We start from the raw sequence: 27,884 nt of genomic DNA, 5'->3' as shown, positions 1-27,884 counted from the left end.
ACGGCAGTATTCATTACATTGTATGTATTCGTATTTTGGAAAAATGTGTAGTAAGAAAAGTATACTTCTAATAACGTTCTTTTAAAGCTCTGTAGATCGGTCTTTAAGTATTTGCTGACACACCTTTGTAGGAAATAAGCAAACGGCAAAAATATATTTCTAAAATGTTGATACTGTGCATCTTTTTTTTTTAATTTACTTATTTTTCTTATGCTAGATTCGTCTCACTCCTCTCGTAACTTAGAACTCAAAATAAAGCTCTATACCTAACATTCCAACAAGAGTGAATGAAAGCATAATTTTCACGATCGCATAAAACACAATTGCTCCAATTTCACTGTACAAAAGGTTGCGGAACGACTGAATGACTGGAATTGGAAAATCCACCGTTTTCAAATTATTCAGGGAGAGGAAGACATGGGGAAAAGTGAAATGTCTCAAGGATATTCCAGAACTTCTCGATGAAAACACAAGATACGCAAATCGAATAAAAGTTCCCTATTATTATTTTAAGAAAGGGGTAATTCTTTTTAGATCCCAATATTCCCAACATCCCCAATATTTTTTAATTTAAACTGAATAGAGATCAAATCAGATGATAGATGGTAGTAAAAACCCGATAACAGATGATTATTTTTCCTAATATCACCAGTAACAGGTGCCCGTTTAGTATGCAGTCTACCTAAGCTTATTTCCTTATTTTTGGTTAGTTTATTGTTGATATTGTTGTTAATGGAGCAACTATAAACTAACAAAAACTAACCAACTAATAACTTTTGGTCAGGATACTAACTAAGATAAGCTTAGCTAGATCGCATACTACGATATAAAAATTGAATGCAAAACTAAAGCCGAGAAAATAGAAACAACCTAGATACTGAAAATGCTTAATTTTACATCTGGTTATAGTTAACTGTCACTTGACATTTTATATCAAGCAAAGCAGCCAATTTTATTATTCAAATTCGATTATACAAAGTATTCCTTAAGGATGTGGTGTTATAAGCATAAATCTTGAGTTCAGTTAAAAATTAAGTTATTATTTTTCTAGGTATGTCCTAAGGAAAAGCCTAAATGGCTTAATTAAATACAAAAAAAATCATTTAAATTGGCTGTTATTGTTCACGTCAGGGTTCATAAATTCAAAATAAATTAGTTTTAGCTCTCTACTGAATAAAATTGAATGAAAAATATACAGCAGTATCACAATTTTTAATTAAATAATTAGCACGCAGTAGCATGAATTACCACAGCATAGAACTTTGAAATGGACTATAAAACAAAACAGACTATTTAGTAAGAATCTTTAATTTACAACTTTTAGCTGACTTAGCCAAATGATCATTATATTTACCACAGTAACTTTTCAGAAGACCGTGTAAGTAATTACTATGGTTGACATGTGAACAATCGTATGAATAGTCATTTATGATCGACAGACAGATGCCCGTTGTCTAAAACATAACTTATGTAACACAGCACCAATAGCCTAGCAAATAAGAGATCATGGGTATGTCATCACTGACCGAGTCACTGACATTCTCTAAATTAGTTTCTATTAATATAATATCAGGATCGTTTTGTTCAATTTGTAGCCAAGGCTGACTTTTGCCAAATCTTTTTTCCAAATCATCCGCTTGAAGTTTACCTAACAGGATATTTCAAGTTCATTAAAACAATATCGTTTAACTTCTGTCATTGATTTAGAACCTTAGATTTTTTATCCAAAAGATAAGTTATGTTCCTTTTTAACATTTATGATTTTTAACAACCAAACTAATATAATTGTAAAGGCATCAGCAGTACCACTTGCAAAATTTCGATTGGCAAATTGAGTAGGAATAGCTTCTCGTTTTTGCACTAATTTAACATAAGCATTAAAATTAAGAAAAAAGCGGATCGCCGCGGTATTTTGTGAATTAGTTAAAAATTAATAACGCATGCTCACTTGCCAAATTATTCTTCTTTATAGTAAATAATTCCATTTTCGGCCAGTTTTACAGAAAATAGCCAAAAATCCTTTTCAGTTATAGGCGATCGATTTTAGTATTAATTTCAAAAAATTGACGTTCCATTATATAACAGTTAGAACTGATGTTCTTGACGCACATGAGCATATTTTATTTCATGTAAAAAATAATAAAAAGTTAAAAGTTGGCAAACTTTTTAGTTTAGTAAAATTGCATGTCAACCTAGATCCACAAAAGAACCATTAAGTAATTCTTAATTCAAACGTGAAGGGAAAAATTAACCTCGCACAAAACAGAAAATATGTGGGGCACGCCCTCATGGCCGGCCGCCACCTGTCGCCACATTACTGAGCCCTTGTAGTTTCAGTCCCGAATCACCTCAGTTTAATGAACCTGTATATGCCTTGCGCGAATCCTCGACGGAAGTCGGCAATGGGCGAATGATCCTGGTAGTCTTGCCCAACAGCTATCTGTGAAACGCATCATTGAATTGAATATGCCTTGCGCAGATAAGTTCCGAAAAATGTGACGGATGGAGGGGTGGCCTTGAAGTATATTTAGTTTTGGTTAGTTTTTGTCCCCTTTTGTCCTTTCTTCCCTAGTATTAGTATCATACTTACTTAACGGTAATTTTCCTAAATTGCTCTCGGCCATAATGTCAAATTTCAAACAGCGCCATTATGAAACAATTGGTACTTGTTGATACTTTTAAAATGGGACAACAGTCCGCTCTCACTTGCCGGGTGTTGGACCCGAGAAAATATCGTTGAATACAAAAATCCAAAATATCTATAAATTGATATTAAAAGAAAAACAGACAGATTAGAAGAAATATACTGTCTCAGTGCTACAAAAATTTCAAATGACGAATTGTAAAGCAATGAAACTTATGCTTTACAATAACAAGCAAGATAATTCAGAAAGAAACAAAGAATTTCAATACAGAGAAGCGCTAGGAATTTTACTTTACTTTGTTAGATACCTAACCTAAAATTTTCTTTTTATTATTTACTTTTTACTAATGCCTTATGGGAAGATTTTATTTTGTTACAATTTATATAAAACTTAATTAGCTCGTAGGTATATTCCTCATTTCATACATTTTGTTTATCAAACAAATCTTAAGTGGAGTAGACATAAATATAATTTAATATCCTAAACACAAACACTTTTAATAGCATCACTTCTAATCGAACATGAAAAGACTTTTTTTCTACTCCCGTCTGTAAAATACCTAATTACACACCGATCTAGCGTGCGGGAAGCGTCACTTTACTACGTCAGTTTCGTTTCCCACGAATCCGAACCATTTCGGACATTTCCGGGATTTTACCGCACGGATTTGGGAGCAATCGGATGTTTTCGGAGATATTTCCCACGCTTTGAATTTTGACGTTTGTCAATTCTGACGGTCATGTCAGAGAATGTATTGGCGTTGTTTTGCGAAAATGTACCCAAAAACTAACGGTCGTAGAAAAAGTATAGTATGCAACCAAGATTTTGGATTAACGTACGAGAAAGAAGGACAAACAAAATGAGTTACTAATGTATTGTGATTGAGACTGATGACAGAAAGAGCATAAATGGATATGTCATTTTTTACTGTGATGCTCCTATTCGATGCTGTTCAAGAAATTGTAGCCCTGTATAGTACTAAAGCTGGATTTATATCTGTTGTTGATTGCACCAAGGAACTTTTGTAACTCCAGTATCTGATAGAAGAGAAGCTGAATGTGACATTGAGAGTTGACAACTAAAGTGCACTGAAGATGATAAGGAATGGTCAGATTTTATTAGTTGGCAATTTAGTGAAGGCTTAGTCAAGTTTGAATATTGTAGCTCAGAGTTTCAGGTAACTGATATATTTACTAAACCTCTTGATGTAAACAATTTTAATAAGTTTAGAGCTGATTCGTTTAATTAAAATTTTCTCTTTTAAGAATTCTTAGGAGAGGGTGTTAGAAATAAATACGATAGGTACTTAATAACTGTTAAATTCGGTGAATGCGCAAGCCAGTATTAAAGATCTTAAGTTAGGTAGGCAACATGTAAAGCTTTTAAGTTAAGGAGTGAGATGTATTCCGTGCTCCTCATGGTGCAGCGTTTTCCGATATTAAAATTAACTATTTAAAAACTCATTTTATTAAAATTCATTAAAAAAACAGCATGCTCTAATGGTTAAACATTTTACATGAATCTTACTCGCCTACTTGGTTATATAACGCTGTCCGCGTTGGTCGGATGTCGGGTACGGAAAACGGAAATCCTGCGCGCTACTCGTTTGCTGCAGTCAGTGCAATGCAAATTTTCTATGTTCTTACGTGAAAACATTTTGTAAAATGATGATAAATCCTTAAGATTTTATCCGCCTTGTCCATGAAAGAACTGTCCTACTGCAGCATAACACTGAAGTTCTACTAAATTTTCAAAATTTTTAAAATGCTTAAGCTGACTTGTGTGACTTTCTTTAAATAAACCAGTATAAACGAAGGTGTGTTTTAAAATGAAATTTTTCTTACCTAAGAAATATCGACAACCTTTTTTCAGAACAAATGCAGTCTTTAGATATTGTGTTTCGATAGTTTTTCATGAAAACTCAAATGTAACATGGACATTTTAACAAAACTTCCTCCCTTCTTCCCTCACTTCTCAACCGAGTTGTTGAACTGTTTAGAATAAAAGGATTCAACACAGTTAAAAAAATCTCCGTGCAGTTTAATAAAATAAAATTAGTGAAAAATATAATAGGATAAAATAAATGCAGATCAACGGAACAACGCATTTACTTTGAGGGTTAACTAATTACCTAAAAACGGTCGTAAAAAGTGACCCATGTGGCCGATATTATTCAGAAGTAGCAATTCAAAAAAGGCATAAAAGTAACAACACCCTTGAATAGCAAAATGTCTAAAAGATACAGATGTTAAAGGCAATTCGCAAACAATACAATTTATTAGTCTTCATGAATCTCAACATGAGTGATTAAATTTTGTTAAAGTTAGCCGTTCTCCCAGCTCTTGCTGTTTTCTTTTAAAATAATACATCACAACAAAAGTTTAGTTCACGTCCATCATCTACAGTCGCTTTGAGTAGTGGGAAACATTTCCCGTTTCGATCGACTCGGCTAGTGTGAACAAACGCGACAACATCCCTGAATCAAAGGTGAGGTTGATTTTTGAAGAAAAAAGGTTAACCTAACTTTAAATTAGGATAGAAGCAATCAGTTCAATTTTTGTACTAAAAAACATTTATTATTATTGAACAGACTCATAATATATTCTGAAAACAAGAATGCACACATAAATAAAAGTTTTTTTATTTTTAACAAACGTTTAACTGCGATTCATTCTATTGCCCCACCCTCGTCTGTGGTCATCTTTAAATTCATCACGGGCTCTCATTTTCTGAATATATTCTTCATTGTCCTGTTCTTCTTTATTTTCCGTTTCTTCTGCTATTACATCCTCATCATTGATCTTCATTTACAACCATAAAAAATTTCACATATAAATCTGAATAATGTGGAGTTATATAAACTTACAGATGCTCCTGATAATGCAGCATCTTGCAAACTCATTGGCGCCGTCCTTGGTTTATTTGGATCTGGAAAAACTCCTTCTGCAACTCTCTTGTCATAAAACTCTTGTACTGTCATAGTAGCTAAAGATGGATAACCAGCTCCATAAACCTAATATTAGGAAAAAATCACAATATCGCAATATTTGTTTTTGCAATAAGGTCTATTAAAACATAAAACACCAGCAAGAGGCGTTAAAATACGTAAACAAATATTTGTGCAACACTCCTATAAAAAATTAAAATTCAAATTACATACTGCTTTTTGAACTTCATCTCTAGTAATAATTATAGGCTTCAAAGGAGGAGGTTTTTCTCTTGGAGTATTAGGAATGTCATCGCTCTTAATTTTGGCCCTATGTTCCAGTATAGGTTTTTCCATTTCAATGCTAATCAGCTCATCAATAACCTCATGGATAAATACTTTAATCATAGTTAGGAAATAATTTCTTTTAATCTCTTCATCAACATGTTCATTTTCAACATCTTGCTTTAAACTTTCTAGGCAGGTCTGCAACTGCTTCTTTTCATTAAATCTTAAAGACAAAAACATAACTCATGTATTTTCCAAAGGAAATCAAACAGTTACCTTTGTATTTTGTTGGCTCGGGTATTTACAGCATGTCTTAACTGCTCAAATTCATCTTCTGTTCTTGTTTCATTGTCTTTAGTTTTATTTTCTTTAACAACATAATTACTTAGACCATATTCATTTGTACGTTTTAAAAAATCAATAAAATATATTTCTGCCACTTCTATAATATCCTTTCTTTCCCCGCTAGTTAATTTAAGAGAAAGAAGACCCAATAGGGCCGGTAATAACAAGTACTGAATATCATTTGTAGCCAATTCATCAATAGTCTCATTGTTACTGAAAATATTTGCCAATGAAACTAGAGGAGTTGCTTGCTCAAAATACTTCATACATTTCTTGATACTTAACTGGAAATAAATGATTAGTAAACATAATCACAAGCTGGTTTCCTTTACCTGAGTATCTAAGCTATTCGTCGGCTCCTTGCTATTTTGTATATTATTGAACAAATCCAGACCCTCATGAAAAATGGATGAAAGTTGAATGTTTTCAATGTCTGACATTGCGGTAACAATAAAAATATGTGATGAATTTTAATATTTGTTTACTCAACCAAATGTGATGGGCAATTCTTCTTTATCTAGATTCTATAAGTTTGGCATAATGTGTCAATAGCATGAGGATAGAATCAACATTTGAATCAATTCAATTAAGTTCAAGTATGCGTTTCACAAAAAATGTTGGGCACGACTGCTAGGATCATTCGCCCATTGCCGACTTCCGTCGAGGATCTTCGCTTTTGGTCATGGACCAACACGTACAAAGACATATAACCAATATTTGCTCAACTAGCAAAAAAACAAATTTGACCGATACCAAAAAAAAACCGACACCCCCGCTTCCGCCAAGGACCAACCGGGCCCATCCGGCCTCTATACCGGCGTGAACGGGGAAAAACGAAGGGATCGGCGACGATTATCACTTTACAACGTTCACAAAACACTGAAAACACTAAATCCACTCAGTGGAGACCGATTTCAAAATTTTTGGACGATTACAACGGATTTTGTAGGGAACGAACGGAGGTTAAACCGCCGCGTGCAATGTTCCACCACAGAATCCAATTCAATTCAATTATGCGTTTCACAAAAAATGTTGGGCTAGACTGCTAGGATCATTCACCCATTGCCGACTTCCGTCGAGGATTTTCGTTTCTGGTCAATGACCACCACGTACAAAGAAGAAAAATAACCAATAATTTGCTCAGCTAGCAAAAAACGATTCTGATCGATACCAAAAAAATCGGCTTCCCCCCGCTTCCACCACGGACCATCCGGGCCCATCCGGCCTCCATACCGGCGTGAACAGGGAAAAACGACGGGGCCGACGACGATTATCACTTTAAAACGTACACTAAATACTCAAAACACTAAATCCACACCGTGGAAACCGATATCAAACTTTTGGGACGAATACAAGGGATTCTGTCGGGAGCGAACGGAGGTTAAACCGCCGCGTGCAATCATTTGAATCAATTCAATTCAATGATGCTTTCCTCTAAAACATTTGGGCAAGACTGCTATAATCATTCGCCCATTGCCGACTTCCGTTGAGGATATAACATTTAAATCGTATTAATTTTTCTTCTTTTGCATTCAGAATACGTTTCGCTATTGTAGAGGTCGTGTTGGTTTGTCACGAATTTGTATTTTGAAATTTTTCAATAGAAAAAGGACAGCTAGTAATGGGGATTTTAGTCTTTGTCTTGCCTCTTTTTTTTATATATGTAATAAATCAGGCACTGGGAACGGGTTGTACTTGTTGTTTAATTATTTTATTTAATAAAGCACTGGGATGTACTCGTTTAATTATTTTATTTACCGTTACTAAAATCATTTATGTGTTATTATTTGATGAATAAACATTATTTTCTTTGCATATTTGTAAAAAATGAAATTTACAATAATCTAAATTTTTAAAAAACCTCCGAATAAAGCGCATACAAAGTGATATACTTAGAAATTCAAAATTCTTAAGACGTTTCTAATGTTTTAGAGAACTTGATTCAACATAGCAGTTTGAATTTTGGCAGGAGCATTATTTCAAATAATGGCACAAAGAATTTCCTTCTTAAAAAGGGGAAAGTTGAAAATCTTTAAAATATTTGTGACAAAGTAATGGGTAAAGAATACCAAGATACTGTTTGACTTTTAATTTATAAATATTACGCCCAAATAAACGTTATCTTGTCATACAAATGATAAAATTAAATTAACAATTTTCTTTATTATAGATGGAAATACTTTAGTTTATGACAAAGACAAGAATACTGATTGTCTCCATCTACATAAAATTATAATCATAAGTATTTGTTCTTTTGACAAAAAAAGTTGACTTTCGGCGCAATACCAAAAAAGGCTTCCTATTCTTTTTCTGACAAGGATAATAAACATTCAGATGCTGACCATTATTTTTGAACGCACCCTATAATTTTAAACAACCTCTCTCGAGAGTTAAGGTACAAACTTCTTCATTTCTCAATATTCCTTGGTCAAGTGTATACATACAGTAAGCCAAATACCAAAGAAAAGTTCCTCCTTAAATCAACAATTTATTATTAAAATAAGCAATGATAACACAAACTTACATTGCAATAATTAGCAATTCTTTTGTATATGTTAAAAATGAATACAAAACAAAGATTCGTAAATTATATAACGTTTCACTGTTGTCAACTATTGTTTAAAATATTCTTAAGGGTAAAAGCTAATTTACAAAGCGGTAGACCAATAACATTGTTGCAGTCCCCTTCAATTCTGGTAACAAAAGTACTGGCAATGCCTTGGATGCCATACCCACCAGCCTTTCCTCTGCAAAAAATTAATTAAATTAGTAATTTATTTAAAGTATTTTTAAAAACTTACATGTGTTCTCCTGTATCAATGTATGCCAAAATTTCTGCATCTGTAAGGTGGGCCATATGAACAGTGGTCACTTCTGTAAATTTGTGGATTTTATTTTTATACCAGATAATTACCCCAGTATACACAAAATTAGGAAGTCCTGCCTTTGTTAATCTAAAGAAATTCTAGTTAGCTGTTTGGTTGTTAAAACTTATACTAAAAAACTCACTCTGATATTGTTTTAATGGCTTCCTCTCTAGTTTTTGGTTTTCCAAACATTTTCCCATTATATACGACCATTGTATCAGAAGCTATTATAATGTCGGGTTGTCTACTATCATTTTTCAATTTCTCATAAACATCATTTAGCTTACCAAGAGCAGTATTTTCCACAAAATCAGAAAATGTATGTTCTCTGGGATCTAAATCTTCTTCATAATTGGAAGGAACTACTTCAAAATTTAAATTCTGTAAGTTTCAATTTCATACATTTGTTAGAATCTGACCAATAAAGCATTAACTTCTTACCGTACTGCTCAACAAATTAGCTCTTTGTTTAGAACCACTTGCTAAAACAACTCTCATGTTATTTAGCTTACCCAACAACGGTTCCAACATAATGATGGGCTAGGAAGAAATAACTGTGCATTATCAGTTTGATGAGGCTATAGTTATACCTAGGATAACTATATCCATAATGTGAAAATTCGGTCAATATCTCTAACCTCTCATTCTTCTTTTCTACTTGCTTATTGTGGGTCTTTTTAATGTTAGCATATTCATATATTTATGGATTGTTCATTACACTTATAAAGTCTCAATTAAAAGGAGTCTGGAAAATACCATCACTTCCCATTTTGCTTACCGTGCTTGGGTGGAGACGAGGTGGATGCCTCTTATGGCCGTATACATCATTGCACTGTTGCTCTTATATAACGCGAATCAGTGAACTCGGTGTAGATCGAGTATGTCATATTTGTTTTTCATTTTTTCCTTAATTTATTTTATAAATACTTGTGACTGGGTGAAAAAGTCCAAATGCACAACACATTGATAAAATAGCTGAGTTTGTTTTGGCCGAATTATCCTGGTAATTTGTCTCAATAACAGTAAAAAAATAGGATTGATATTAAATTTGACACTTTTGAATGGATTAACCTCTTAATAACTCAAAATTTTCTCAAATTAAGAAATTTTTCTTAAAACAATGTTTCGTACTACATATTCATTGGTATTTTTTAGAAATTCGGTGCATCCCAAACCCATAATGTTTGTTCGAAATCTAAGTGCGGCAGAAGTTTCTACAGCTTTGAGGCCATTTTATTTTTCAGTTCATCCTGATTTATTTGGACAATATCCAGATGAAAGAGTAAGTATAATTTAATCAAATACAATTTTTGTAAAAGTTGTTTTGTTTGTAGGCGACAAATGAAACATCTTTGCAACAGCTAAGCTCATTCCTTCAAAAACTACAGTCTTCGGGTTATTTTAAACCTGTTACTTTAAAATTTTATGTAAAGAACAAAGAAAAAAAGGATTCTGATGGTAATTTTAACCATAACGTTTCAAACCACTATAGTTATGTACATATTTCTAGAATCATTTCGTCTAATTAAAATATATCTCAAAGAACGAGAAATTAGGGCTGCCATCCTAAATATTCTAAAAAGTTGTAATTTGTCAACAGATTATTTAGAAAAAATTTCTAAGGACCCTGTTGAAAAAGCAATGAGTGATACCAATAAAGTAAAAGTTAATGATATTGACTTAACAAAACTTAATAAAAACCATCCAATTTTTGCCACTATGACCATGACTCAAAATATCAAAAAAGCTCAAAAAGAACTAAGGTTAAAAAATTGGTTGAAAAAGAATTTTGCAATGGCAATTACAATTTATGAAAGTGGTAAGCCTTCCAGATGTGAAATAGAAAGATTACGATTAGATCTCATTGAAAACTTGGGCCTGCAGAATATCAAATGGGAATGCGGTTGGAACAATACACACTTTAGAGGTTGCCTGCTTTCATTTAAATCACTAGTTGACCAACATCCCCAACATTTGCATTTACTAAAAGGTAAGTAAAGATTTCTTATTAAATGTAATATAGTCTTTTAAATAAGAAATTTAAAAACCATATTTCCAGAGAGGACGTTAGTATTTTCATACTTTACCGGGATCAGTTTAGATGGACATGTCATGCTATTTAGTGGAGAAGTTCGTCATAATTGGCTAGATGTACATGATCAAAAATGTTTTTTTTTAATAATACCTATTTGCATTTTCAGTTTATTAAAAACATCCCACAGCATGACGCTTCTTTAAAAAGACTGCCAATTTATGAAAAGACTTTATCCCATGTCTTAAGAAATATTAAAGTAGGAAGAAGGTGAGTATACATTTAAAGTATTATCGATACATTACTAAATTTAATTGAAAATGTCTTAATTGTTTAAGTACTGATGTACTAAAATTTCATTCAATCACAAGAACAGTTTATAGGTGCAAGTACATACAAGATGGATATCCAATTTTAATCAATATTACAGAAAATTTATGCCTAAAGTTATGGTGGAGGAATATGAAAAGAATCTTAAACAAGTTACAACTGCTTTGAGTGATTATAGTGGACATAGGCCATTTCCAAAAAGTTGGCCCAGTTCATTAGACAAATTTGAAATTGTTGTTGAAAGGTTAGTATCGCTACATTATAATATGCAAATATATTTTGAATATATTAATGAATTAATAAAGTTGACTCGAAAGTTTGAATCTTGGTCTAATTTCATTAATTCATTTCATACAAAAACTTCTGAAAACAAAAATAGTTTATTGTTATTGTCATATTCCAGAAGTTTGATACAACATTTTGTGTTTTAGTGAAGCTGGGCCCATGATGGTCTCCCCAACAGGCCAGTTTATAGTGCCATCTTCTATACCAGGATCATTACTTGTAAATTTCATTACAAATCACTTAAATGAAGCTAGTCAGAAAATGGCAAATTATGAAAGGTAAATAAATATCATAACATACCTTTACAGAGTTAGCAACATAAAGAAGTTTTTATTAGTAAAAATTGGTAAAATATTATAGAACTAATTAATTGGGCAAGAAATATTTTCCCACTCTTTATCAATAAACATTTTTCCCATACATTCCAAACTTTTTACTTTGATAAACAATTTTATTAACATAGTTTATTTTGACGAAAAGTTTTGTCTTATATGTTCTAACATACTTCAACAATTTTTATTTAGGTCGAATTTAACTTAAATATTATTTATTTTAGAGATAAATATGTAGAACGGTCCTTATATAAAAAATGCTTGGAAGATTTAAGGCTCTCAGCTCTACTTAAGGATGATAATATTACCCCTGAATTAATGATTCAGTGTTGCCAGAAGCTTTTGCATAATAAACGTGAAATAAGTGACTACACTTCTGGCATTCATTTGAACATTGCTACATATTACTCGGTTTTATCTGATGGTGTTGTTTGTATACCATGGAACTTTGAACTTTAGTGTCCAGTCAAAAAAGGATATGTGAATTTTTTGGTGCAAATAAAATGTGATAGTAAGTGCTGTTTTTGTAGCATTGACCCTATATCTAAAGGAGACCCAGCAAAGTAAAACAACAATATGACTGCTTCTGATGTTATAATTTTATCGGTAATTATTTTTATCTTTTAAAAATAAAACACTGCAATTTATTCATAAGATTTGTATTATGTTAAAAATATTTACAATCATCTTATGAGAAATCATAGTTCAGTCCATTTTATACAATACATTGGTACTGCTGAATGTGATTTTCTTTTAACAAGATATCAACCATCTTGATGATACTGGTACAAATCTCAACAAATGCCCTTTTAGAATGTACAAATGTGTAGAGGTAATGTGATGGAAAAGCTTCTTCTTAAAATGCAAACTCAAATTGAAATGAAAAAAAAACATTATTATTGCCAAGATCAAAAATATTCTTGAAAAAACACTTAAAACAAAGGCCACACACTCACCCATACATTTATTTACACAATAATAAATAAATTACTCTTCAATTCATAATTCTTCTATCACTTGGCAAAAACCAGCAACGATTGATCCTAGTTAAAATGAAACCGGAACTGGAATGGGCTGCCATGGAAACTTTGGAAATGATGGAAATTGGCGTGCATGTTGTTTGATTTGCCAGATTCTGGATCTAAAGGGTCTTCTCCATTATCATACATTCTTCGTTTTTCTTCATCTGTTAAGACCTATAATAAGACAAGGTAATTGTGGCAAAATGTTTATTATTTCAACTATTACCTCCTTTGCAGCGGCGATATCAATAAACTTTTTCTCAGCTATTTTCTTCATTTTTTCGTCTGTCTGATAATTGTCGGGGTGCCACTTTTGAGCCATTTTCCTGTAAGCTTTAATGATTTCTCTTTTAGACGCGTTTCTCTTAACCCCCAGAATTTTATAGTAGTCTCTTTTTTCTGCTTGTTTCTGCCTATTTTCTGCTTTATTTAATCCCTCTTTAGCCCTATCAAAATGTTTGTCAAATTCCAAAGCAGCTCTAAAGTCCCTAATTGCATCATCATATAACTCTGATTGTAGGTAAGCTTCTGCTCTATCACAGTAAACATTTGGTTCTTCACTAATTGCAAGTGCTTCTGTGCATGCTGTTACTGCTTCCTCTGTCTGCTCTTCATTAGAATAGCAAGCACACAGTATTCGCTTTGCTTCAAATATTATTGGCTGTATATCTTTCTCATGTTTCAAAACCTGGTAAAAATTATTTTAATATATACCATACTTGATAACATTTATTGATGGCGTACCTTGTGAGCTGCTTCAATGCCCGCTTGATAATTCTGGTTCTCTAAGGCAGTTTGCGCGTCCACAAGAAATTTTTCAATTTTCTTAATTTTTTTATAGAATGGGAAACAATCCTTGTGTTCTGGATCTAATTTTAAACACTCTCTTATAGATTTGAGAGACTCAGTGGCGTGACCAATTTTGTACAACATTTGAGCCAATTTAAAGTAACCGTTTGTGTTGTCACTCTGTAATTTTGTCGCTGACCTTAAAAACAATATAAAATTATCTCAAGCACCCTCCTTTTTTTCAGAAGTCAATTGATCTGATATTATATTATGTACTATAAATTCTAACTTATGTACTCTTTCTTACTTAACTTAAGTTTACAATGGTCTGGAAATAATAAATGAATGAATTAATGAATGAATCGCGGAGTTGAGGGGCAATTGGCAAAAAGATTCATTATAAAGGTTGCAGTCCAGAAAAATTTAAAATGCCTAATTCAAAGTTGACAGTTGTGTCCTTGGTGCATCACTATTTATTTGTTAGATTGTTTATGCTTTAGTGTGTTCTTTGCCATAACTCTAAGTTATCTTGTAAGCAATTATGTTACAATTTTCATGTATTTTGAAACAGCACTTCCAGAGAGTAATAAATTAATTACAAAAAAATCAATAAGGAGAGGAGTTTTTTTAAACATCATTTCTAACACCATCTTGGGATAAAGAACTACATCTTTATCTTTAAGTTTGAATAATTTAGACAAATACCACAATTTGTAGTATGTAAAATAATTTATGCCTGGCACCTAAGTGGGTTCTTGTTCATTTCTTTAAAAAGCTTCTTTGCACTATTAACTTCAAAAATGTAGGGAATGTTTGACCCCATTCAGTCTGAAAGGGTAAAGATGGCTCACCGACACTACTCCACTGACTAAAACTATAAACCTTACTTTATATCTGTTATAGCAGCCATTTCATCTCCATTTTCTAAGTGCATTTCAGCTCTAAACTCATACAAATCAGCGGCCCATGGGCTTGTTTCTAGTGCTTCTGTTAGATAATGTATGGCACTCACATAATCATTCCTGGCATAATAATATTCAGCACTTCGTTTCTTCTCTCTTGCAGGGTCTATTCTTTGAATAAACTCATTAGCTTCCACATTATATGGATCATTTTTTAACTACAAAAAACATCAGATAATAACAATATCACTTAATTTAAAATAAGTTTTAAATAGTACATCAGAAAAATGAAAAATGCATACTTACAACATTATAAAAATCAAGTTGAGCTACATCATAACTTGCTTGCTTTAAATGTATATTTCCTCTACTTATCCTAGCAGATGTAAAATCTGGTTTTAATTCTAGCACTTTGTCAAAATCACTAAGCGCATTTTTAGCTTTTCCCAAGGCTAAATAGACAGTGCCACGTTTAAAATAAGTTAAATAATTATTGGGGTCTCCCTCTGAAAAAGAAATTATAAATAACAACTGATACTACAGTAATTTATAATAAAACAAGCCACAGTGAAACTTTGAGGGAAAAAAGAATCTTCGACTAATAAATTTAAGGATTAGTTTGTGCAATTGCTATCAAATATCAACACACCTACTGCTGAATGGTAATGACTTAGAGCATCTGCTAATTGGCCTTTAGCTAAATAATTTCTTCCCAGTTCTAAATGTCTATCAATTTCTGCTTGGCTCGTGCATTCGGAAACTAAAAGTATTATTTAAAATTCCAATACGATTCCAAACTTGTAGATAACCTACCGTCTATTAACAATTCTAAAGCAAGTAGCGCTAAATAAGGAGTTAATTTAAACACAATATTTTTATGCATCATATCCATAACACTGTCACCGGCCGTAAACATTATTAAACACTATTTAATATTCCACTATTTTAACGAATATCGTAACTTTTATTACTTCTACTTTACACCAAAACATTTCAATCGTGGTATCAGCTGATTGGTCCAACTCATTTGTTCATGCTCTTTGGAAATGCGCACTGGAAATATTTGAACAAATTGGTTGATGTCAGTAAAAGTTGGTAAGGCTAAACTGTTAACGTAAATGTTTATTGCCTTTTTAAACTCTGATTATTAACCTTAATTTAATCACAATATTTTATTAAAAAGTCGGTAAAACTATAGAAAACTAGTTATAAAAAGCAAAAATACAGATCAAGATCGTAAATATAAGCAATTCTTAACAATTGACTTCTTAGAGGGTGGATTCAAATGAGGACCTATGATAAATAATAATGGCTTATTAATAGAAAAAAAATGCAGTTAGATACCGACTCGACTTTGTGGCATTCTGATTTTATAAGGCCATTTTTTTCTTTTCCGCTTTAGAATGCCAATCCAGCGAGCCTGGTCGATAACCCAACTTACTCTTTCCCAACGTGTCACTAAACGAAGAGAAAACTGATCTCGCCCTCTGGTGGTCGGGTAAAAGATCTTTTGCAACATTTTGTTGTTCGGTGGGTTTAAATTATTATTGTTCTTAATCCAGGAAAATATTTTTGTGAAATGACTTGAATTATGCAAAAAATATTGATATTTTTGTTTTAACAAAAACATCTTTCTCCAATTTCTACATAAACGTAAAGTTTTAACATCGTATTTAGAAGGATGTCTACGGATTTCTTTGATATAATTTTGACAGCGAACTCTAAATTTTAGGAATGGCCGATACTACGGTTCTGAAGAAGCCCAAAGGCAGCAAAAAAACACCTAAGGAAGCCTCTGCGGATGCTTCCGAGAAAAAGTCTGTGGGGAGAAGGAGGCCTATTAAAAGACATGGGAGGCTTTACGCCAAAGCTATTTTTACAGGTTATAAACGTGGACTTCGTAATCAGCATGAAAATACGGCGTTGCTAAAAGTGGAAGGTGCATCCTCAAAACCAGATAGCTGGTTCTATGTAGGCAAAAAATGTGTATATGTTTATAAAGCGAAAAATAAGACGTGTGTACCTGGAAAACCAAAATCGGTTAAATCTAAGGTACGCGCCATTTGGGGAAAGGTTACAAGACCGCATGGGACCAGTGGAGCTGTCAGAGCTAAGTTTAAGAGGAATTTGCCAGCCAAAGCTATGGGGCATCGCATTCGGATTGTAAGTACATTACTTAATAATTTATTTATTTATTTATTATTTAGTTTGCAATTGAGCTATTCTAAAGTTAAGATTTCATTGATTATTTATATTTTATTTTTCAGATGCTGTACCCTTCAAGGATATAATGTTTATTTTTTTTGTAATTAATTTAAACCAAAATACTTAAATAAAAGGATTTTGGGTTTGAAAAAATTGTTTTTTTTAATTGATAACCCTTGTAGTCTGACATAAGGACCATATGTAAAAGTATAAATTAAGTTTTGGATGAGGTTATTTGGACATCTGTAATTGGGTTAATAGAACTGCATATTTAAATTTAAATTATCTGACTATGTTGCATATAGTTTTTGGTTAATTTTTTTCGCTTGATTTTGGAAGTTTGAAATTCTTAATAGTAGAAAAACCACTTGTGAATTATATTGTCCACACATAAACCTGGCTCAATATTCTGTTAATTATCCACGAAAATCAAAAGTAAGAAGAAATTACTCTAACCTAAAACTTCTTTTGTTATTGTCGAAAAATTATTCTTTATTTCTTTCCTATCAAGTTTAAAATTTGGCGTTTCAAGTAGGAGATGAGTAAAATCGTAAATTCTAAGGCTAGATCCATTCGTATGTGGATTCATGGAAAATGTTTCAGTGTCAACAAATTTAATCCTAGTACTTTTTTAAAAATGCCAGGTAACCAAGCTTTTAGGAAATTAAACTAGTTTTAAACTTTTTTTAATATTATGTTATAAAAAATCATAATAATATTAACAATTTCTTTCCGACAAATAATTAAACTCTCTAAGATGTTCTCCTGTTCTTTTGAAAAACACAAGGTTAAAATATTTCCATCATATTGAGCATATAAGAACCAGACAGGAAAACAAAAATACTAATAAATACAAAAAAAAGTTGAAATTGTCAATTACGCTACTCTAGTATCAAAAAGAACTATTTTCACTATCCAATTCTAGCATTATTTTTATTTTTGTAATAGAAAAGGGAACAGGAGCTGGATTCATTGTCCAGCTCTGGGTAGCATAATTTTAATTTCTCAGTTGCGTTTTAGTTTTAGCCCCTTTTTTATTTTCATTTAATTTCATGCGTGTGTGTGTTATTTTTTAATGCTCAGACGATTAACATAATGTGTGTTTTTGAATAGGTTGAGAGTTATTAGAACCTTGTGCTATCCATGCTTAAGATTATTACTATTTCCCACTAACCCCGAAAAGTCAGGGAATAATTTAGTTACCAACCAGGAATTTTTAAATTAATCGGAATTTTTTATACCATCCATTGTTTTTCAACCCTGTTTTCTGTATATTAAGAGTTTGATACTTTTTAAACAACTAACCCCGAAAACAAATCCATTGAACAAAAAAAACTAAGGGAGGCATATTCATTATTGAAGAAGATGGTTTCATATTTTTATTTTATCTTTAGCCAAAATCAAATATTAAAAAATTATTCGCTTGACTATTACTACTCGTGTTTTTAGCATTTCTGAATGTTTGAAAAGAAGTTTAAGAAGGTAATTTTTTTTTTATCTTTTTTATCAAAATGTAGTTATGGTAAAATAGCGTGTTTTTTCTAGATTTTTATCATTTTCTATTATTGCTTTCTAGATATAGTCGGCGTTTTACAATATAAAGTTTCGCAGTTAAAGATATTGCATAATCGAAAGTTTCGTAGTTCATTAGGTATATCCTCCTCATGGTTAAATTTAATTTAAATTCGATAATTAGTATTATGTGTTGTTATAGTAAAAATAAAGTTTAAAACAATTTATTATTTGTAACAAATTCGTTAATAGAGTTTTTGTGGAGATACATTCTCAATATGCAGAAATATTTATGTTTATTTTAATTTAATGAACATTTGTAGTTTGAGAAAGACCTACTTTCATGATTGCGTCAAACTAAATTATTACTATTAGCGCTTTAATGACGAACTGGACAGTGCAATGTTGCCGATTCTAAGAATAATATATGGCAACATCATTATTTTTTTCTACTCGCGTCTGTAATAGTATATTATGCAACAAGTGCAACAATAAACGAGTGAGTTCAAAAGTTTACCGAACGTGTTGCATATTATACTTTTTCTACGACTGTTAGTTTGACAAACGTCAAAATTCAAAGCGTGGGAAATATCTCCGAAAACATCCGATTGCTCCCAAACCCGTGCGGAAAATCCCGGAAATGTCCGGCTCGGATTCGTGGGAAACGAAACTGACGTGGTAAAGCGACGTTTCCCGCACGCTAGATCGGTGGGTAATTAGGCATTTTACAGACGGGAGTAGAAAATATATCTAATTACCTACCGATCTAGCGTGCGGGAAGCGTCACTTTACCACGTCAGTTTCGTTTCCCATGAATCCGAGCCACTTCGGACATTTCCGAGATTTTACCGCACAGATTTGGGAGCAATCGGATGTTTTCGGAGAATTTTGACGTTTGTCAATTCTGACGGGTATGTCAGTGAATGTATTCGTGTTTTTTTGCGAAAATGTACCTCAAAACTAACTCGTAGGAAAAGTATAGTATGCAACACATTCGGTAAACTTTTTAAGTCACTCGTTTATTAAACACTCGCTCCGCTGCGCTTCGGTCGTGCCAAATAAACTCGTGGCTCAAATGTCGTTTACTGCACTTGTTGCATAATATACTATAAGCGGCATACTATTTATTTTATTTCATCCACTGCTTTATTTTGTGATTATTTTTCCTTAATATCTTCTTATACCTACCTAGTGCGGTTTACGAAATATTAGGGTGACATTTATGTTGCAGTATGTGCAAGCGTCGTATATTGGATTTATCTAATTAAATTTAATTGATAATATACACGACCTAATCAAAACTTTATTTTTTCCCGTAGGACAGCCTGTAAAACTGAAAAAGATGGAGAATAGTGGTCGGGGATTTTCGATATAATCATAATTCTTAAAAATCATATTACTTTGACACGTTTTTCCTAGCTACTAATGATTACTCAGTTAGTCTTTTAAAACAGATTCCAAAGTTTTAAAACATTTTATGATGTTCTACTTAACATTAAACATTTTTTTTTACTTCGCAAGTCGCCCCAAACAAAGCGACATCGATTAAAAATATTGCCAGAAAAAATGAAAATAAACAGCTGAATTTCATTTTTCCTGATATCGCCGCAATTTTGAACAGGATAAAGATGTGAGAACTAAGTAAAGCACAAACAGATAAATAAAATACGTCCCAAGAAGCAAGAGAAATAAAGAAAAACCCCTATCAAACATGCCTCATTTCGATTGTCATTATCAATACGGGATGCTAACTGGTGTTATTGGTGTAAAATTTTGTGCAATAAATAATTTTCGAGTTTAAGTCAAAAGAAGGAGACTATTTCCCTGCAGAACTATCATGAAACCAGGATGAATTGATTTCGTTAATTTTTAGATGATGAAATCGAAGAGAACATTTCTCTAGAAAACTATCATGAAATAACTGAAGATAGTGGAAAATTTATAACAACCTTCCGTCTTCCAAAGTGAGGTTTACTTTAGTTTTAGTAAATAAACTTATTGACGAATATCAAAATAGATAATACCCGTATATCTTCTTTTAGATCATATTACGCGAAAATACACAATATGCCTGACTTTTGCATAAAGGAGTTATCAGACAAAACGGGAATCGAAATTATTTTACCAGAAATTGGTCAAGATGGCGAAGTTGCAATTCATTCAGATTCGAAAATGAAATTACTTAAAGCAGTGGATCAAATCCATTCGGTGGCGGCTGAGATCAGGCGAAGATATGCAGCGTTGCAATTTGTCTGCATACCTTGTTTAAGTCAAAGTGTACAAGAAAGTTTTGAAAAACTTAAGGTTCACCTTACCAATTGTGAAATAGTTATGTCAATTCATTAGTCGTGCGATTTATATTTTCAGAAGGATGTATTAGATTTGGGAATTCCTGGTGTGCATGAGTCGATATTTCAGTGTCCAAAAAAATTACATTTAACAATAAATGTATGCGTTTTATTGGACGAGACAGAGAAAAACGAAGCGGTGAATGCCCTTAATTCATACAAGACAGAAGTTCTGGAGTAAGTATTAATTTTCATCAGGAGTGTAGGAGTTTTGATTTCTAGTCAAATCCATGATAATGTTTTTGACCTGCCAGGGAATTTTAAAAAGTTCAGATTTTTTACTTTCTTATTTGTGAAAATGTTGTTTGATAGATTTTTTTTTAAAGATAAGGCAGAATGTATTGAAATAACACTAAAAGTTGCCTCTTTTCTTATGGAATACGCACTATTTTATTTGACGTATTTTGAATGTAGGAGACAACTTTGAACTTTCAGTATTGAAACTAAAACAAATTCAGATTTGTTACTATGCGTTATTGAGTGTGAAATAAACTAATTTGTATTTTCTAGTGAGGTTTTTGGTGGACGACACACCTCGGACCATTTTATGACCAAACCAAACGTACTGTGTTATCCCAGATCTCAATATTTCTGTGTCCTTCAATGTATATTTCTTATTCTTCGGGTCCTACATTTAGACTTATTGTTTCCAATATAGGACTCGCCGCATTTACAAGTGGCTTCTCAGATACACTTTTGATTCGCTGTTTCGGTCGTAGTTTTTGTGAAGACACGTTGACCTTTGACCGTTTGACCTTTTCTGATGTACGTTTAACTAATGTTTCCACGCTTACCCTGTTTCATTGCTTCAAAATAGTTGAATGATAACTTGGATATTGAACCGTATGTGTTGGTTTCGGATTCACAAGCACATCTGAAAACGGCAGACAGTTTGATTGAGAAAGGAATCCAACTGTCCATTTAGATTATGAAGATGTCGGCAACATATAGTCATATTTTGGATTTGACGATCGCATGGGTGTCAGATTATTCCGTATTTATGTATATTACTGAATGGAATGAGGATCTACACGAAAAGAAAGCTTTTATAAATAAAGAAGTCTCCTTCTGAAATGCACACTTTGGAAAATCCCCTCGTAGATCAAAAACCACGCATCAAGATGAGATTTCAACTTGTCTCGAAAATCAAACCCAGGACATGTATACTTGTATTTATAAAATTTGGAATCATTTCTCTTTATATTAGTTTATATTTATTAACTTGTAGTCAACTTCTTGGAAAAGTAGGGCCGCTAAAATTAGATATTGCTGGATTAGACTGTATGAATGGCAACGTTAAAAAAGTTAATGTATTGTACGCCAAAGCTAAAATTGCGAATGAATCTGGCGAATTTAGCTTGCAGAGTATTGTTAATGGGTTGTCGAATCATCTGTATCATAGAGGTAACTTTAAATGAAGAAATTCTACAAATAATAATGTGCTTTTGTACCAAAGATATTATATCAAAGAGATCCAACAAACCCTTAATATTTATATTATTAATAAAATTTGAACCTATCAGAGGATACGTCAGATGCTTTAAGATTTTTTTATATTTCGAATTTGGACGTCAAATTTGGTTGTTTCAATATATTAATTAAACAGTTATATAAAATAGTTTTGAACTGTTTATATTGTTTATAATCATTTTATGAATGAATTGTGTCGTTTTTGGATATAATGTCTATGGTTTGTATTTAATAACAAATAATTTTAGTAACTTGTCTAGGAACTGCTCAAAAGAATACTTCCTCTTAGGTTTGAATAAAGAATACCAAGAAAATGTCAAATTGCACATGACAATTATGAACACAAAGTATAGAAAAGTGTCTGGTAGCCCCAAAAGAAAGTGTCGTCGATTAAGTTTTGATGCCACGAAAATCATAGAGAAGTACAAGGACTATACTTTTGGACAGTGTAATTTTGACAGTATTCACTTGTCACACATAACTTCCAAGGGTGATGATGGATTTTACAAACCTGTAAAAATAATCAAGTTAGGTTTTTAATCAAAATTTTAGTTTGCCTACTACTTGTACCTGAATTTTCAAGAAGTCAGAAAATTAGAAATTAATTGAATTACCTACATTATTGCAGTATGCATTTTATGTGATACATTGTATACATATCTTTATAATTTGTTAATGACGCTTCTATAGTTTTTATTGTACAGGTTGACATTAAAAAATAAATTATATTTGAATACTTCATATTTTCTATTTATGCGTTATACATTTTTTCTAAAAACGATTTTTTAACATCAGGTTTCTACTGCAAGGGATGTTCTATAATATGCAATGTTCTTTCATTGATATTAGAGAAGGGAATGATTTTCCGCAGATGTCTATATTTCATCCAAATTGCACATGTTCTTTATAAACCGCGATTTCCACATACTCAGGGGCCATGTTGGTTATTGAATGCCCCATGGTCATTGGTTAAAAAGTGATTTTTAGTTGCGGTCTTCTCAAAAAAAAATTTCATAGTTGCATAAGGCCTCTATATCTCTAGTAGCTATATGGGTGAAGCCATATTTAGGCATGGTCGTAAGGACGGTAAATTTTTTTTTCTACTCCCGCCTGTAAAGTGCCTAATTACACACCGATCTAGAGTACGAGAAGCGTCACTTTACCACGTTAGTTTCGTTTCCCACGGATCCGAGCCACTTCGCACATTTCCGGGATTTTACCGCACGGGTTTGGGAGCAATTGGATGTTTTCGGGGATATTTCCCACGCCTTCAATTTTAACGTTTATCAATTCTGATGGTCATGTCAGTGAATGTATTCGTGTTTTGCGAAAATGTGCCCAAAAACTAACGGTCGTAGAAAAAGTATAGTATGCAACACGTTTGATAAACTTTTTAAGTCATTCGCTTATTAAACACTCGCTCCGCTCGTGACTCAAATGTCGTTTACCGCACTTGTTGCATATTATACTATTACGTACACGATGGTTCGTAGGAAAAGGCAGAGATCTTCGGACCCTAACACACTAACCAGCCATTTTCTTGCTGAACACTCGTTATTTTCAAAACATTCAAAGGAACGTGCGCATATTATATATAAAACTGGAAACTGTCAAATTGAATTGAATTGAATGGTGAAAAAACATTTGAATTTACTGCGAATGAACATATTGAATGTTTCTTTTCAGTGGCGGATAATACGTTTTTTAAATGCTACACCCTGTATATTATTGGATCTTTGATTTCGTCATCAATTTCTGATTAGTTTTGTATATTTAGCGGTTTTAGAGTAATTTGTTATTTTCCCTATTTTTTGTTCTATACATCTACAGGGTTTTTCACTTAAAACTCCGCACGCCAATAAGTCCAAAACGAAAAGAAATATTTAATTTCTGTAAAAAGTAGTCAAAGCGTGGGGTCAAGTAGATATTTCCTAAAGTTTAAAAAATTCGACGCCTGCAAAGGGCTGGGCGTCGCGACGCGTCGAAAAATTATTCGATTGCAGAGACTTTGGAAATACACGCATACAAAAGTACATATTATTTAAAAACTTTTTTGTTATTTACTCAAACTTATTTACTTTACCCGTTTCTAAGTTATACCGATTTAAAGTAAACATTTCTTGATTAATAAAAAATGTGATTAACGCTTATTTTTACAAGTATGCCATGAATGTTAGTTATTATGGCAACCATTGTTATCGCAGTTGTTTTAAGTGCAATTACAAACAATAGATTTCAACTATTTTAGAATGATTTTATTTATTATTTTTTATCGATTTAGTTCTGATAACATGATAAATAAATGAAAAAACAGTAAAATACCTACAAGTTAATAACCAGAATTATTATTGCAATTTACTACATAATAAGACATTTCAAAAATTTTGTTCAAAATTATGTCCATCTGCTCGAACACAACTATCAAAAACTTTTAACAGATGAGCTTAGGTCACTTGTAGGAGAGTCCTTCTTGTGATAGCGGCACACGCTGCACTAATTTTGTTAATGAGATCAGCCATATCTTCGATAGGTTCTTCATAGATAACGTTTTTTAGGTAGCCCCAAAGAAAATAATCTGGTGGTGTAATGTCCGGGGACCTCGCCGGCCACCTTACCGGTCCATTAGTACCAAACCATCTATTGGGATATTCTCGGTTCAAATACCTCGTTACTATTTGGGCATTATGTGCAGGCGCTCCATCCTGCTGTAGCCACATATTCATTCTAGTGTCAAGAGGCACTTCTTCTAATAGTTCCGGAAGTGTAGTTTGAAGAAATCTTAAATAGCGATCTGCATTTAAAGTTCCTTCGTAAAGGTAAGGTCCAATAAGGAATCCATTTAATATGCCGCACCAAACATTGATACTAAAAATTCGTTGGTTACCTCTTTCTGTAATCCAACGAGGATGGTTTTCGGGCCAAAAACGACGGTTGTGTCTATTAACGATTCCATTATTTTGAAATCGACTTTCGTCGCTCCATAAAATTTTCGAGAGAAAATTTGCATCTTGGCTATACAAATCGGACAATGTCACTAAGAAATACATTCTTCTAGCATAATCGCCTGGTTCTAGTTTATGAACTAGTTTACTTTTGTACGGGTGAAAAGAGTTTCTATGTAGAATTCTCCACGAAGAACTTATGGTAACACCGGTATTTTCTTTTATCTCTGATAGGGATATCTTGGGGTTATTATCAACCTGCTGAATTACAGCAGCAGTATTTTCATCATTTGTAGCCGTCCTGTTCCTATCTCTTTTAGGTTTTATGAAGCTGCCATATTCTCTTAGTTTTTACGTAAACTTGAAAAGGTTGTTGCATCGGGGACTCTTCTATGCGGATAACGCCGTGCGTAAACTCTTTTTGCCTTTCTACAATTGCATCTGCATTCTCCAAACACCAGTAACATGTCTACTTTTTCCTCATTGCTAAATTGCACCATTTTCACATAATAATTCTTAGTTTTTTTTTAACCGAACAAATTTGGATATTTCTTGTGACAAAATGTGACAATTTTTTGATACAGCAATAACAACTTACGTTTGTAATTGCACTTAAAACAACTGCCATAACAATGATTGCCATAATAACTGACATTCATGGCATACTTGTAAAAATAAGCGTTAATCACATTTTTTATTAATCAAGAAATGTTTACTTTAAATCGGTATAACTTAGAAACGGGTAAAGTAAATAAGTTTGAGTAAATAACAAAAAAGTTTTTAAATAATATGTACTTTTGTATGCGCGTATTTCCAAAGTCTCTGCAATCGAATAATTTTTCGACGCGTCGCGACGCCCAGCTCTTTGCAGGCGTCGAATTTTTTATACTTTAGGAAATATCTACTTGACCCCACACTTTGACTACTTTTTACATAAATTAAATATTTCTTTTCGTTTTGGACTTATTGGCGTGCGGAGTTTTAAGTGAAAAACCCTGTATACTGTTTATGTTATTCTAACAATTTGTTAATAAAACTAAATACACTATTATTATTAGATTCATTGTATTTGGAAGCTAAGTATGGTGCTTATTTCAAAATGCAAAATATGTTAATAAAATTGTGAACTGAATTTTGGAACACCCTATATATAGTAGAAATATTACTCGGACTCCATTCGAGCCTGGATCGGTAGTCCAGGAAATGTTCTGTTCTACTTTTTTAAGGAGTGTTAACAAAGGAACTTATGAATTATTCAAATAGATTTGTACGCCTAAATATTGGTACTATATCATTAAGAAATGCCCTATGTATTACAGACGAAAATAACTAAAATAACTACGATTATGGTAAAATGTGTCAATTTCCAGAATTTAGTGACATTATTTAAATATCCACACACGAATATCAAAAACGTCCGTCGATAAAAGCACAAGATTACAGTCGTTAACTACATATCAGTTTAGTACAAAACCTGGACGCCAAGAGACAAGTTAATATACTCGATTTTTCGGCATTCTTTGGAAGATGTTTCAACTTATTTTTGGCAAAGGGTCCCTCGAAAAACCTGACCTTTTCGTATCGTTTCGACCATTACTTTATGTATCAAACATGGTCGGCTTAACGGCTCTCAAGTGGAGCAAAATCAAGAAGACATATGTGTCATCAAATTGGCTCTTCATGTGGCAAATTCAAACCTTAATTAGCAGCATACTAATATTCATATTTTTTTTAAATACGGTTTTCGGTTTTACCGATTATTTTGGAACTATGGACAAGGTATCTTATGTATACATGTAAATTTTTCTTTTTTAGGAATTTTGAGTTTCGAGTACGACATCTAAACACATTATTTCTTTTTTTTTTAAGAACGTGTATCTCTTTTTTCTATTCCCTACTCTAAAATACCCAAATATTCACTGATCAACCATTATATAACTAGTAACATAGAACAACATTATATAACTAGTCTCTCTCTCTCTCTTCAGTCGTTGTCCGTTTTCGGACGTCGTGACTCGTTCATGGATGTTGTGTAGTGACCCTTCGCCAAGCTTCTCTGTCCTCTACAGTACGCATCACTTGTGAGACCGACATTTGTGTGAGCTCCTTTATTTGATCTATATATCTCACTGGTGACCTTCCTCTTGCCCTTTTTCCATCAACCTTCCCCTGTATCATGAGTTTTTCCATACCGTCCTTTCGTATTACATGACCGAAGAATTTAAGCATACGTCGTTGTATTGTTGGTAATAATCTCTCATTTTCCCGTACTTTTAGTTCTCTTAAGATGGATGCGTTGGTGCGGTATGCTGTCCAGGGTATTCTCAGCATTCTTCGGTAGCATATCATTTCAAACGCCTCAATTCTTCTTCGAGATGCAGCATTTATGGTCCAGGATTCCGAGCCATACTCTGCAATGGGGAACACTAAAGATTTCACAAGTCTTGTTTTAGTTTCCTTGCGGATACGGTGGTCTTTCCAGATTTTAACCAGCCTTCCCAAAGCCTCCTTTGCCATCCCAATTCTTCTTTTAATCTCTTGTTCTGAACCACCTCTATTTGTTATCTTCGTGCCCAGATAAATAACCTCTTCTTTAACTTCTATGTCATGGATTTGCTGCAGTGGTAAAGGAACTGTTCCTGCC

The 27,884-nt window shown here is 32.7% G+C and overlaps 6 protein-coding genes across 11 annotated transcripts; 3 read left to right on the top strand and 3 right to left on the bottom strand.

The window, feature by feature from the left end:
• Positions 1-5,218: 5,218 nt before the first annotated feature.
• On the bottom strand, positions 5,219-6,912 carry LOC132696540 (immunoglobulin-binding protein 1). The gene is made up of 5 exons (XM_060661425.1): positions 6,537-6,912; positions 6,136-6,488; positions 5,806-6,082; positions 5,512-5,658; positions 5,219-5,446 (listed from the first exon to the last, which is right to left on the bottom strand). Exons 1-5 carry the CDS (start codon positions 6,642-6,644, stop codon positions 5,303-5,305), a joined length of 1,029 nt encoding a protein of 342 aa, XP_060517408.1. The 5' UTR covers positions 6,645-6,912; the 3' UTR covers positions 5,219-5,302.
• A 1,647-nt stretch (positions 6,913-8,559) lies between these two features.
• LOC132696339 (dTTP/UTP pyrophosphatase) lies at positions 8,560-9,881 on the bottom strand. Of its 3 annotated transcripts, none has more exons than XR_009618021.1 (5): positions 9,513-9,872; positions 9,214-9,452; positions 9,006-9,158; positions 8,729-8,951; positions 8,560-8,678 (listed from the first exon to the last, which is right to left on the bottom strand). XR_009618021.1 is itself a non-coding variant. In XM_060661103.1 (5 exons), exons 1-5 carry the CDS (start codon positions 9,600-9,602, stop codon positions 8,813-8,815), a joined length of 558 nt encoding a protein of 185 aa, XP_060517086.1. In that variant the 5' UTR covers positions 9,603-9,881; the 3' UTR covers positions 8,680-8,812. The 3 variants fall into 3 exon arrangements, 2 of the variants coding, with proteins under 2 accessions (XP_060517086.1, XP_060517085.1); XM_060661103.1 differs by lacking the exon at positions 8,560-8,678 and having other exon boundaries at positions 8,680-8,951; positions 9,214-9,295; positions 9,359-9,452; positions 9,513-9,881; XM_060661102.1 differs by lacking the exon at positions 8,560-8,678 and having other exon boundaries at positions 8,680-8,951.
• Positions 9,882-9,949: 68 nt separating this feature from the next.
• On the top strand, positions 9,950-12,640 carry LOC132696337 (T-cell activation inhibitor, mitochondrial). 3 transcript variants are annotated; one of them, XM_060661098.1, is made up of 9 exons: positions 9,950-10,074; positions 10,227-10,353; positions 10,406-10,529; positions 10,582-11,061; positions 11,131-11,222; positions 11,273-11,373; positions 11,534-11,677; positions 11,865-11,996; positions 12,275-12,640. In XM_060661098.1, exons 2-9 carry the CDS (start codon positions 10,252-10,254, stop codon positions 12,507-12,509), a joined length of 1,410 nt encoding a protein of 469 aa, XP_060517081.1. In that variant the 5' UTR covers positions 9,950-10,074; positions 10,227-10,251; the 3' UTR covers positions 12,510-12,640. The 3 variants fall into 3 exon arrangements, with proteins under 3 accessions (XP_060517081.1, XP_060517082.1, XP_060517080.1); XM_060661099.1 differs by lacking the exon at positions 9,950-10,074 and having other exon boundaries at positions 10,105-10,353; positions 10,672-11,061; XM_060661097.1 differs by lacking the exon at positions 9,950-10,074 and having other exon boundaries at positions 10,106-10,353.
• Positions 12,641-12,805: 165 nt separating this feature from the next.
• LOC132696336 (dnaJ homolog subfamily C member 3) lies at positions 12,806-15,801 on the bottom strand. The gene is made up of 7 exons (XM_060661096.1): positions 15,577-15,801; positions 15,413-15,523; positions 15,070-15,269; positions 14,749-14,981; positions 13,817-14,060; positions 13,299-13,760; positions 12,806-13,246 (listed from the first exon to the last, which is right to left on the bottom strand). The coding sequence occupies exons 1-7, from the start codon at positions 15,677-15,679 to the stop codon at positions 13,094-13,096; spliced, it is 1,506 nt and encodes a 501-aa protein (XP_060517079.1). The 5' UTR covers positions 15,680-15,801; the 3' UTR covers positions 12,806-13,093.
• A 418-nt stretch (positions 15,802-16,219) lies between these two features.
• On the top strand, positions 16,220-17,121 carry LOC132696621 (large ribosomal subunit protein eL33). Of its 2 annotated transcripts, none has more exons than XM_060661552.1 (3): positions 16,220-16,293; positions 16,496-16,926; positions 17,031-17,121. In XM_060661552.1, exons 2-3 carry the CDS (start codon positions 16,498-16,500, stop codon positions 17,052-17,054), a joined length of 453 nt encoding a protein of 150 aa, XP_060517535.1. In that variant the 5' UTR covers positions 16,220-16,293; positions 16,496-16,497; the 3' UTR covers positions 17,055-17,121. The 2 variants fall into 2 exon arrangements, with proteins under 2 accessions (XP_060517535.1, XP_060517536.1); XM_060661553.1 differs by lacking the exon at positions 16,220-16,293 and adding an exon at positions 16,294-16,416.
• A 296-nt stretch (positions 17,122-17,417) lies between these two features.
• Positions 17,418-23,003, top strand: LOC132696338 (activating signal cointegrator 1 complex subunit 1-like). The gene is made up of 6 exons (XM_060661101.1): positions 17,418-17,612; positions 20,354-20,444; positions 20,523-20,784; positions 20,848-21,005; positions 22,057-22,232; positions 22,588-23,003. Exons 1-6 carry the CDS (start codon positions 17,507-17,509, stop codon positions 22,836-22,838), a joined length of 1,044 nt encoding a protein of 347 aa, XP_060517084.1. The 5' UTR covers positions 17,418-17,506; the 3' UTR covers positions 22,839-23,003.
• Positions 23,004-27,884: the final 4,881 nt, after the last annotated feature.

This window comes from Cylas formicarius, unplaced genomic scaffold (assembly GCF_029955315.1).
Source record: "Cylas formicarius isolate icCylForm1 unplaced genomic scaffold, icCylForm1.1 PGA_scaffold_1__22_contigs__length_36826433, whole genome shotgun sequence".
In the NCBI taxonomy this organism is placed as follows: Eukaryota; Metazoa; Arthropoda; class Insecta; order Coleoptera; family Brentidae; genus Cylas; species Cylas formicarius.
This window is presented reverse-complemented; position numbering and strand designations above follow the sequence as displayed.